At 60.6% G+C, this 10,830-nt stretch overlaps 2 protein-coding genes across 7 annotated transcripts; one reads left to right on the plus strand and one right to left on the minus strand.

The window, feature by feature from the left end:
• Window positions 1-1,202: 1,202 nt before the first annotated feature.
• On the plus strand, window positions 1,203-3,974 carry FKBP2 (FKBP prolyl isomerase 2). 6 transcript variants are annotated; one of them, XM_033860929.2, is made up of 6 exons: window positions 1,203-1,355; window positions 2,602-2,770; window positions 3,095-3,207; window positions 3,327-3,373; window positions 3,709-3,744; window positions 3,834-3,974. In XM_033860929.2, the coding sequence occupies exons 1-6, from the start codon at window positions 1,294-1,296 to the stop codon at window positions 3,893-3,895; spliced, it is 489 nt and encodes a 162-aa protein (XP_033716820.1). In that variant the 5' UTR covers window positions 1,203-1,293; the 3' UTR covers window positions 3,896-3,974. The 6 variants fall into 6 exon arrangements, with proteins under 6 accessions (XP_033716820.1, XP_033716825.1, XP_073665208.1 ...); XM_033860934.2 differs by lacking the exon at window positions 1,203-1,355 and adding an exon at window positions 1,619-1,758; XM_033860930.2 differs by lacking the exon at window positions 1,203-1,355 and adding an exon at window positions 1,745-2,181.
• A 396-nt stretch (window positions 3,975-4,370) lies between these two features.
• PPP1R14B (protein phosphatase 1 regulatory inhibitor subunit 14B) lies at window positions 4,371-6,701 on the minus strand. The gene is given in 6 exon segments (XM_033860924.2): window positions 4,371-4,708; window positions 4,801-4,833; window positions 5,148-5,231; window positions 6,261-6,542; window positions 6,544-6,650; window positions 6,653-6,701. Coding segments are annotated over 6 exon segments (609 nt in total). The 5' UTR covers window positions 6,687-6,701; the 3' UTR covers window positions 4,371-4,639.
• Between the last annotated feature and the right edge of the window lie 4,129 nt (window positions 6,702-10,830).

Here is a 10,830-nt window from a genome sequence, read left to right on the forward strand (position 1 = left end):
ACCTCCCTTGCACCTTGGGCTCCCCTCCTCAGGCGCTGCTTGGGACTCCTCTGACCTTTATCTGACCCAGCCCAAGCTCAGTGGCCAGCTTTCGGCCTGTAACCTTCAGTGCCCCTGGGTCTGAGTGATGAGGGGGTGAACTGACGGGCAACCTTGGGCACCAGTGCTTTGCCCCATCGAGACAGAACATTCATGGCAGAGGTTAAGCCAAAGCAGCTCCCCTAATGGAGGCCTTCTCTAAAGTGTTAGAGGGTGGGGTAGTGATCTTGTTGGGCCCAAACCAAGAGTGGGGTTAAACCAGAAGAGACAATTCCTGACAGTGATTGCTACTTTCAAATAATTTTCTCAGCTATTCTGTCACCCAAAATGCCAGAGCTCAATTAGAGTGAGACAGATGAGGGTTAGGGACAGTAGCTACCACCTCCCAAGGCCATTTAAGCCTGCCCAGCGTGCACACTGCTTCGTATGTGCCTTCTCGCCTAGTCCTCAATTCTGAGTGTTGTAATCTTCCTTTTTCAGTTGAGGAAATAGGCTCGAAAACTCTGACTGACCTGGGGATTTGACCTCAGGTCGACTCTCTCCCTAACACTCAACTTAGGCTTATCTGCCTCCCAACTGCAGGTTCATTACTTCAATGGACAGATGTTCACTCCTGGGTGCTGTGGTGCCTGGAAATAAGTCCGGTTGGGGAACGGACCCAGCCAGACCATTACAGTCGTGATTCAGGGGTCATTGTGCAGCAGGTAGAGGCAGGCCTGTACACCGGGAGAGAAAAAAGGGAGAGAGCATTCGCCGTGGACCAGGGCCTGACAGTGCACGTCACTTGCAGCGATCCTACAGGGGCCCTGCGGGGTGGATGTTATCAAGCCCGAGTTACCAGGCCAAGGAACTTGCTCAAGGTCACACAGCCTGTCAATGAGTGGCAGACCCTGGATTCAAACCCAGGGCTCACTCTGAAGCCAGGCTCTTTCCACAGCAACTGAGGATTGTGGATCCTGAAGAGGCTCAGGGGCAAACAGGAGAGGCTGGGGGCGACATAAAATGGTGTCTTAAGACCCCCGCCGCGAACCCGCGCCCACCTGACCTTAATTTCACCTCGACCGGAAGTGCCTTCGGCCCTTTCAGAAGTCACTTTCACCTAACCTTACGGACTACAGAGCCACCGGACCTGACGCATAAGTCACATGGCGGCGCGGGGGGCGGAGCTAGAGAAGGCCGCCCAGGCGGGCGTGTGGCCGCGGGTTTCGCACGGTCCAATGAGGGCGGGCGGCGTGGCCGGGTCTGGTGGCAACGATGACGCGCCTGCGCAGAGACGGCAGCAGGACTGGGGTTGACTCCGGGGGCGCGGCGAGGAGGTGAGCGGGGGCCACAGCCCGGGCTGTGGGGAGCCGGGGTGCAAGCGGGCAGGCTGGATTAGGCGGGGCAGGAGCGGGCCGGGGCTCGGAGTGTCAACAAGGGATAGGTTACGAGGGAATTGAAGGTTGGGGTCAGAGCTGTCCGGGGATGCCGCAGGGGGAGGGTTCTCACGCCTCACGGGGCGGGGCTCCGGGAGTCGGGGCGGGACGTGGAACGGAGACGGGTGGGACCTCTGAGCTTGTGCCAGTGGAAGGCGGAGCTCCAGGCCTGGGGGCGGGGCTAGGACTGGTGAGGGACGGAGGCTGGCCCTTGGAGGAGGAGCTGGAACAGGCGGAAGGAGGAGCCTCGGGTTTGGAGACCGAGGGGGAAGGAGCCCAGGCACTGGGGGCGCGGCCTCAGCCGGTGAGTGGCGCGGCTACAGTTCAGGAAAAGGGGTCTAGTCCTGTCGGGGGCGGGACTACAGGGCCGGGGGCGGAACCACGCCCTCTAAAGGGTGGGGCTAAGGAGCCCAGCGAAGGGGTAGGCCCAGGTAATGGCCCGGGGCGTCCACGCGGGGGCGGTCTCCGTGGTGGCCGTGCCTGGGGGCGCGGTAGGCCGAGAACTCCCCCGGGAGAGGTGGTGTGGGTGGAGCGGGCTCGGCGGCCACCCGACACGGGGCCAGTCTGGGTGCCCCGCAGGCCCCCGAGGGCTCAGAGTTGGGGCGGCGCCTCGGGCGGAGGCACAGGACCAGCCTGGGGGGTACCCCCGGAGGACAGGGGCTCCCCGGAGCCACCCAGTGGCGATGTGTGGGTGCCTCGGGGCCGACCCCCTGCGGCAGCCGCAGAGGTGTGGGTTTGCTGGGCGGGAGGCAATTGGGTGTGGCGTGAATGGGGTCGCCCGGTTGGGGCAACTGCTGCGCAGCCAGATAGGGTTTGGACTTTGCGGAAAGGGACAGGGGGGAATTGAAGAGCAGAGCTGGGGACTGGGAGGGACGGAAGGGCAGGGGGTGAGCAAAGGGGCTGGACCCTGGCTGCTGTGGCCTCCCCTGACCCCCTCCCCCCGCTGCTGGGGTCCTCGGGCAAGCCCCCTTCTCCCTGGACTGGTAAGTGTGGCCGCGGAGCCTGGGGGAGGGGGCGGTGACACGGGACAAGGGGATCCCCAGGGGCAGGCAAGGTACGGTGGGGTGGAATCCTCCTGGTACTTGCCCGTATTCCATGCCCTCCCGTTCCTCTCCCCCGGTTGGTTGGTCGGGGTCTGTCCCCGCAGAAACATGAGGCTGAGCTGGGTCCTGACAGTATTGTCCATCTGCCTGAGCGCCCTGGTCACGGCCGCCGGGGCCGAGGGCAAACGGAAGCTGCAGATCGGAGTCAAGAAACGGGTAGACCACTGTCCCATCAAATCACGCAAAGGGGACGTCCTGCACATGCACTACACGGTGGGTGAGGAAGTGGAGCTTTTGGGGGTGGGTGGGCCTTCCGGGGACCAGAAAGGACTTGGGAGCCAGGTGTGTCTGCCAAAAGGTGGGTCACCTTGGGCAAGTCTCCTCATCTACTTTGCATGATCCTATCTTGCTCTTAACTGTCTACTCCCAGTTGGCACCAGCAAGCAGTGCAATGTACTGTGAGCTGCCCAAGGTTCTGTCCCTTTCTAGGACTATGGCCGCCAGTGCTGTGGGCTGCCACCTTGATGGGAAGAGCACCTGGGGGTGGGGGTGTCAGAGCAGACCCTCCTCCTCACTGGCCTTCCCATGGTCTCACAGGGTAAGCTGGAAGATGGAACAGAGTTTGACAGCAGCCTGCCCCAGAACCAGCCCTTTGTCTTCTCCCTGGGCACAGGCCAGGTCATCAAGGGCTGGGACCAGGGGCTGCTAGGGTGAGTCGAGGGGCCATGGCTGTGGTCCAGGAGGTGAACTGTGGGAGGCAAGCTCCAGGTATGGGGTGGGGGCAGGGAGCCTGGGTGCTGCCACATGCTGAACATGTATTGTCCTACAGGATGTGTGAGGGGGAAAAGCGGAAGCTGGTGATCCCATCAGAGCTAGGTAAGAGGCCCTTCCTGAATGGGGATAGGGAGTGCAGGGTTATATCTGCGTAAGGGTGAAGGCTGGTTCAGCCTCTGCACGGATGTCCACTCAATCCATTCAATACATGCCACTTCCAAGTCTAGTTGTGTCCAGCAGTGAGGACAGGGCAAGACCCTTGGGACGCTTGGCTCTGGTGCCCTCTACAAGACCTTTAGCAGCGCCCTCCCAAATCCATTACACCTTCTGCATTTCTGGCCTCGTGCTGGGATGGGCAGAGGCTTGGTTTCAGCCTGGTTGTCTGCAGAACACCTCACTGCCTGGCCACGGCTCACTTTCTTTGTGCATCTCTGCAGGGTACGGAGAGCGGGGAGCTCCCCCAAAGATTCCAGGTAATAAACCTTCCTGCCCCCCATCTCCTGTACCCATTCCATCTCCCTGTGGCCCTGGTTCTCATTCTGATCCCACTTCTCCCCTGCAGGCGGTGCAACCTTGGTGTTCGAGGTGGAGCTGCTCAAAATCGAGCGACGTTCAGAACTGTAGCCAAACTGGGGAGGGCTGGGGGAGAGGCCCCCATCTGGGACCAGACTGTTTAAAGAAAGAAAAAAAACTTTAAAGCCCACGAAGTGAGCCTGTGTTTGTTTGTGGGCCCTGGAGACTTAGAAACCACAGCTTCAGCCTTCCCTCTCCCTCATCCTCCCCCCATCCCTCCCTCTCCTTTCCTGGCTGCAGAGCCTTGGGGTCTAGTAGGCTCAGTGGCATGGAGGTCATGATGGCCAAGCCCTCGGTGACTTGGTGGCCCTTGTCCAGAGGGGAAAAGGAGTATTCCTGCCTGCCAGCAGCAACAACGGCTCCTCCCCACTCCCCAGCCGCTTCCAGATCCTGGTCTGGGAGCCAGCACTGGGGTATCGCCATGGCTTCATGGCCCTCAGGAAGGCCTGCGGTCACCTGGGGAGAAGCTGAGCTGGCAGCAGTTGTAGAGCAGTGTGTCCCCCCTGAAAGAAACCAGGCAAGCCTGTTAACTGCACCAAAGGCGCATCCTAGCTTTATTAAAGGGCCCGCGCCGCAGTCAATATAAAAACACAAAAAGTCCCGTCAGTTTAATAATAATAAAAAACCCCAAAAATGGAAAACTGAGGGGGCAGGGAAGAGGCCCCTGGGCCAGGGGCACGGGGAGCACTGCGCATGGCACCAGGCCTGGCCACAGGGCCCCCCGGTATTGCTGTTGCTACGAGGTTGCGGGGCGATTGTCCTGTGGGAGCCTCCGTTCACCTGGGTCGAGGACCCTTACTTCTTCTGGGGTGTGCTCAGCTTCTGCATGCCCCGGATCTTGTCCAGCAGGCCAGAGATGAAGGCCTGGAGGGAGGGAGGACATTAGGGAGACCAGAACCCAAGATGACAGGACCCCAGGCTCCTCACCCCGCCCTCTGGGGAAACCACCTCCTTACCTCGGTGGGTTTGTAACAGTCAACCAGCAGCTCCTAGTGGGGCATGGGGGGAAAGTATAACTATGAGTCTCAAGAACACGAGCCTAAAGTTCACCTATACCCTCTTCCAAGGCACTGGGGCCACCCTGAGGCACAGGAGATGCCACAGCTACTGAACAGCTAGGCAAGTACCACTGGCCCTATTTGATGGAGCCAGAAGCTGAGCCCAGGAAGGTCACAGAGCTGGCTGACTCAGACCAAAGAAGGCCTGGCTCCAGAGGCTTGCCTACCCACGGGGCAGTGCCTCCAGGCACCCCTCTATTCCCTGCTCCCCTGACCTGGCCCTGCTGCCCTCCAACCCCTCTCACCTTGACCCTGGCAGCTCGGGTATCATCACTCTCCATGTCCAGGAGTTCATCCACGTCAATCTCCAGCTCCGGGATCTCCTCTTCCTGGGGTGGGGGTGGGGGAGGAGGGAGAGACAAGGGCCTGAGTTGGGAGAGAGGGTGTGAGAGGGGCTCTCTGGCTGAGGCCCCTGCCCTACTGCAAATGAGCCAGCCCTCTTGCCCAGCAGACAGCGGCAGCTGCTCCGAGGAGAAAACAGATCAGGCCTGTGCCAAGGCAAACTGCCCAATGGGGGGGGGAGCTTCCTGTCCCTGCCAGTTGGGCACCCTGGGTGCCAGACAGCTAGGGCTGGGGATCCTGGGCTAGGAACCCTGCAGATGTGTCTCCCCAACTTCCGGGCCCCCCATCTCAACCAGAGCACAGGTGGGGCCAGCTGTCCCAACTCATCACAGCCCCTTCCCCTCCCCCAAACACCTGTCACAGCTTCCCAGGAGTGAGGAGGAAGTGAAGGGTGAGGGGTCAGTGGGAAGGACCCAGGCCTGGTAAAGGGGAAACAAAGAGCCCATGCTTTGCTGAGGGAGGGGGTGCTTGCCACCCCCCCCCCCCCAGGAAGCATCTCTCCGGTCTGGAGTCAGCTGCATCCCAGGGCTGCGCTAGGGTAGGCAGCACAGGGCAAGCCCACTCCTCCACCCTGCCCCCCGGGGACTGAGTCACCATTTGATCAAGGAAGGAGTCATAGGGTGGAGAACTAGAACCCAGAGAGTGGGCTAGCCTGCCCCCCCATGACAAGATGGAGCTCCAGGTTAGCCCATTAGAATAGGCAAGACCCGTACCACCACCACCCAGGCTAGCTAGCGCCTTTTAACTAGTCTAGGCTAGCAGGCAATAGGTAGATCTCCTTTCCCCGCCAGCCCAGACAAGCCCTGAGTCTCCTGTCCAAGGCAGCAGATAAGAAAGGAGTGACTTAGGTCAGACAAGAAAGAGCATACATTGGGGGCGGGGAGTACGGAGAGCTGGGGAGCGCGCGGAAGCGGAGCGCCCATTGACTCCGGGTGACAGGCGGGCTCAAGGTGGGGTTCCCAGGCGGCCCGAATCGGAACCGATTTTAGGGTGTCGGCGCAGGGTGGGGGACACACCTGGCAGTCGTAGAGGCGAGTGAGCTGCTCCAGGATCCACTCCTCCAGGTTGAGGCGCTTCCGTAGTTCCTTGCGGTCGTACTTGACCGTGACCTTCCCTTGGCGCCTCACTGGGCCCTCGTCGTCCGCGCCGCCCGGGCCCTCGCCTGCAGCCCCAGGGGGGCTCTGAAAGTAGACGCGGGGCCCTGGGCCGCCACTCCCCGGTCCAGGGGCCGGAGCCGCCAACGCCGCGCCCCCTGCGGGGCCGCTGTCCGCCATGGCGGCCGCCGGGGCCACGTGCGCGCGTCGGGCCCCTCCCTGCGCCGCCGCCTCCGGGACGCCCGCCGGCTGGCTCCGGGCCGCTGGCTCGGGTTAGCTCGTGAGCTCGGCTCCGCACGGCTCCGCTGCGAGGGCGGCGGCGGGGGCGCCCGGGGGCAGCTGCAGCATGCGGAGCCCCCGGGCCTGGCCTGGCCGCGCCCCGCCCCCTCCCCGCCGATCCGCCCGCCCTTTGTCCCCCGCGGCCGCCGCCCGAGCCGCCGCAGCCGAAGCCGCTTTCTCTGTCTCGATCGCTTCCCCCGCCCCCCGACCACACCCCCTTAAAGGGACAGTCCTGAAGCAGGCCCCTCACCCCTACCCCGCCCTCGGGCCGGGGCTAAGAGAGGGTCTAGTCCTTAGAGGTTTGGACCTAGCTGTCCGCTATCCCTTTTAAGCTTCCTGCCCCAAGCCCAGGCGTTCTAAGCGTCCGGTAGCCGGATTTGCGCTCCTACGGGGAACCTAGTGTTCTGTCCTAACTGATGCAAAAACAGGGGCCGTCTGAGAATGGAGGGGAGTGGACACTGTATACAGGACAGAGGTCCGAGGAAGAAACGTGGGAGCCCCCGACTTCTGGGTCCTCAGGTCCTTGGCCAGCGGGTAAAGAGCAGGCTTCTTCGCGCGGACGGACACGTGGGCCGGACGCCCGGGGGTGGAGGAGTGGAGAAGGCGGGCAGGCGCTGCCCAGGTCACCGGACGCCCTACTCGTCGGGGTTCCGCGCCCCCCATGATGGAGGCCTAGGTTGGGGGTGAGCTGAGCGATCCGGGCGGCCTGAAGGGCCAGACCCCAGGCAGCCACCGCCCACCCGCCAAGATGGCAGCGGGGACGGAATTATGGGAAATGTAGTTCCCAGGGTCCCGCCCCCATGGCTGCCCCTCCCCTGGAGCGGAACCGGGTCCGGGAAGCGCAGAACTTGTTTGGAGCGCCCTCGTAGGGCTGGTCTCCACAGGGCGCGGTTCTCTGCACCCCGCAACCTCTGTGTGTACAAACTGAGGCGTAAAGAGCTGGGAAGTGGGGGAGCCGGTACTCACGGTAATAAAGATAATAATAACAGCTGACCCTAATGAGAGTTCCTACGGTCGGTTCCACATAGTCGGTTCCAGCGTGAGGGCGCCTCACTCGCTCTCCGGTAGATCCTCGCCCTGCGGCCGCCTCTGTCCTTCAGAGCTCACAGGCGCCTAATCTGGCCCACCTCTCTTAAGCAGACCGTGCGTCTCATTCCCGCACCTGCTTTGATTTTCCATATTTTTAAATAGTGTCTCTCATTCACTTGTTCATTGTCTGTCTCCCATTTCTCAACTATGAGCTCCATGAGGCAGAGACCTGTCTGGCCCTTGTTTACTGCTGATGCCCATGGCTGAGTGGGCCTGCTGGGCTTCAAACCCACATGGGTCGCGCAAATTACCTGACTCTTGTTGAACTCTCAGCACCTAGGTCAGACTCATAGTAGGTGTTCGATAACTATTGGTTGAACAAATGACCGAATGAAAGAATTAATGGCTTCTTCTGTGCATCCATTTCCTCTGAAGGCTGTGGCAAAGATTAAATAGGAAAGTGCATGGAAGATTCAAGGACTGAACCACAGGGGTTAAGTCACACAGCCAGACAGAGATGGAGCTCAGCTTGTGTACCCAGGTCCCCTGACACAAAATCACTACTCATACCACCGCACAAGGCTGTGCAGCTCTGTTTGGGATGCTTCCACAGACAGCAGGCTCACCCTCTGCAGTCCCAAGCACAGTCTCAGGGTCTGAGAGGCAGTTAAGTCCCAGCCCCTCACAGACACCCTCTCTCTGGATGCCAGAGAAGTCCTCTGCAGTAGATGGAGTTCAGAGAGAGGTTGACACTGGCCCAGGGTCACACAGCTGGTGCTGCAGACAAACTCAAACCTAGGACTGTAGGCTTACCTTGTAGCTGCGGAGAATAGACAATGAGAAGGCGCTGGCTGAGAATGGTGTGTGTGGTGATGGTGGTGGTGGGATTCAGGCCAGGTGGGAGGCCTGGGTAGGGGGCAGGTTAATGTGGCTTGGTGACGGGCTGATACCTCCTCCCTCTCCAGTCCCCCTTCTGGCCTTAGCCTCCCTTTGGCCAGCCTGGGGGGCCAGGGAAGGGCTGACCCTGCTCTTGCGGATTAGGCAAGACCCACTCTTTCAAAGAGAGCCCCATCCCCAGCCTGGCCTCTGGCTCTGAGCTTGGCCTGATGGGAGAAGCAACTTACCCACATCCAAATTCCCCACCACACCCCACCTCACCCCACTGGGGCGGGTCTGTTCTTTCTGAACTGGAGCATTGATTCAGGCCTTGGGGAGCTCACAGTTACAGGAGAGGATATACCATAGCTTTTTGTGGGAGTGAAACCTACTGGCGGTGAAGACCTGGGTACCAGCCCCAGCTCTGCACCCCCCAGATGCTATGACCCCGAGCAATGATCTTCCTCCCCTCAAGGCTGGTGTGAAGGCCTCCGGTCATGTCCAAATTTCAGGCGTCCCCTGAGGATTCTCTAGGCTGAACAGGGAAGAGCCAGGGATGCTTTTCCTGACTCTCCCTCTCTCCACCTCCTGTGCCACACCCAGGGCACTCCCAGATTCCTGGGGCTGACCCCCCTGTCCATCCAGTCCCTTCCCATGGCCGCCTACCCTGTGAACAGTTAGTGCAGATGGACATGATGGCCTGCAGCTGTCTTGGAGGCTGGGGTGCCCAGCACAGAACCTTGGAGTGGAAGAACTGGGTTCAAATCCTGCCTCTGCCCTAGGCTTCGAGGCCCTGGGCAAGTCATTTACCTGCCCTGAGCCTCTTCAGAGGGGTGGATTCTGCTGACTTCTGGTGGTTTGGGGCTGAGGTCAGTGCTCCAAGACCATATCCCAGCCCTTGCTCTCCTGTCTGAACCTGTCATCGCTGCTGCTCTTCATCCTTCCAGCCTCAGGCTGTGGCCTCCCCAGCCCCACCCCTCTTGGGATCCTGGCCCCCCTCCACCAGAGGGCAGCTAAGGCTGCTTTCAGCACCTCCTCAAAGCAGAGGCCCTAGGGAGGGCCTAGGCTGAGACCGCTCCCTTAATCAAGGGTAGAGGCCGGAAAGGCTGCCTTCCTTCCACCGTTTACTGCTTGCCGAGAAACTCTATTACCATTACCAAGGCTGCAAGAAAGTGTCCGAGGAGGAAGAAGCCCTCTAATGGGGGTTGCCCTGGCCTCGGGAGACAGAGGGGTGGAGGGAGAGGGGGAGGGGCTCAGGCCCAGGAAACAGGCTCCCATCCTGTTTTCCAAGGAGCTGCTGCCTAGAGCTTCTACCCCTAAGCTCAGGCCCTGGCTCTAGGCCCTGCTAGCCCCCTGGCCCAGAGCTGATCCATGCCCTTTCCTCCTTCCTTCCCCTTGTCCCCACAGCCTGCTCTCACTCCTTAGAGATTCAGCTGTCTACACCTAGGGGTCATCTCATACCCATTTGCCTATTTCATCCTCTGACAACCTCCACCTTCTGGATAAGGTGACTGAGGCACAGAGAGACGAGGTTCTGCCGGTAGACTTGGACCCAAGTCAGCGGGAGCAGAGGCCAATCTCTACCTGGCATGGCACTGCCCAGTGAGACCTCGTAGTCCCTGAGTCTCTGAGGGCTATGGCTCTGTTGCTCTGGTGAGAGAGGACAAGGATCACAAGTCCTGTCCCCCTTTCTTTGTCTCTTCAAGGGCACGGAGTAAAGGCAGGACATAAACTGGCCTTCAAGACAGAGGGCTGCAATCTTCCTACGAAGCTGTGTGACCTTGGGCAAGTCCTTTCCCCTCCTCTGCGCCTCAAGTAGAGATAATAATCACACCCCATAGGGCCTCAGCCAAAGGCTAGGAGATCTGTTAGGTTAGAGTTGGTACCCAACATGGTGGGGATTTTGAGGATGGCCAGTGCCAGGCAGGGCTCCCCTTGGGGGTCTGAGAGCCTGGGGCAGAGGCCTGTAGGGCTGGCTCCTCCTTGACTGACCCCTCCTCCCCCAGAAGCAGCTCCATCTCTTTCTGGGTTTCTAGGTGACTTGGCTGGCCCCTCTGGATGAGTTCTACTTTAAACCTGCTGCTGCTACTGTCTCTGTATTGGAGGGGCTCCCACAGGGGCCCCCAGGCAGGAGCCCCCCCAGCCAAGCCCTGCGGGAGGGGCTGCAGCCCCCACCCATCTCAGTGCCCATGCGCCTTCCCCGCTCCCGTCCCTGGCATGCAGCAGATTTCAGGACACCTGCTGTGGGCCAGGAGTGGCAAAGCCTCTCCTCGACCCTCCTTGTTCGTGGACACCCAGGAGGCTTCTG

The sequence above is a fragment of the Tursiops truncatus genome, chromosome 8 (assembly GCF_011762595.2).
Source record: "Tursiops truncatus isolate mTurTru1 chromosome 8, mTurTru1.mat.Y, whole genome shotgun sequence".
Lineage (NCBI taxonomy): Eukaryota > Metazoa > Chordata > Mammalia > Artiodactyla > Delphinidae > Tursiops > Tursiops truncatus.

Excerpts from the sequence above, each read along its gene's own strand:
- FKBP2 (XM_073809107.1), top strand. The coding sequence starts at position 1,889 with ATGGCCCGGGGCGTCCACGCGGGGGCGGTCTCCGTGGTGGCCGTGCCT. Across the intron at positions 3,374-3,708 it reads GGTGATCCCATCAGAGCTAG|GGTACGGAGAGCGGGGAGCT; the intron begins GTAAGAGGCCCT and ends GCATCTCTGCAG. Across the intron at positions 3,745-3,833 it reads AGCTCCCCCAAAGATTCCAG|GCGGTGCAACCTTGGTGTTC; the intron begins GTAATAAACCTT and ends TCTCCCCTGCAG.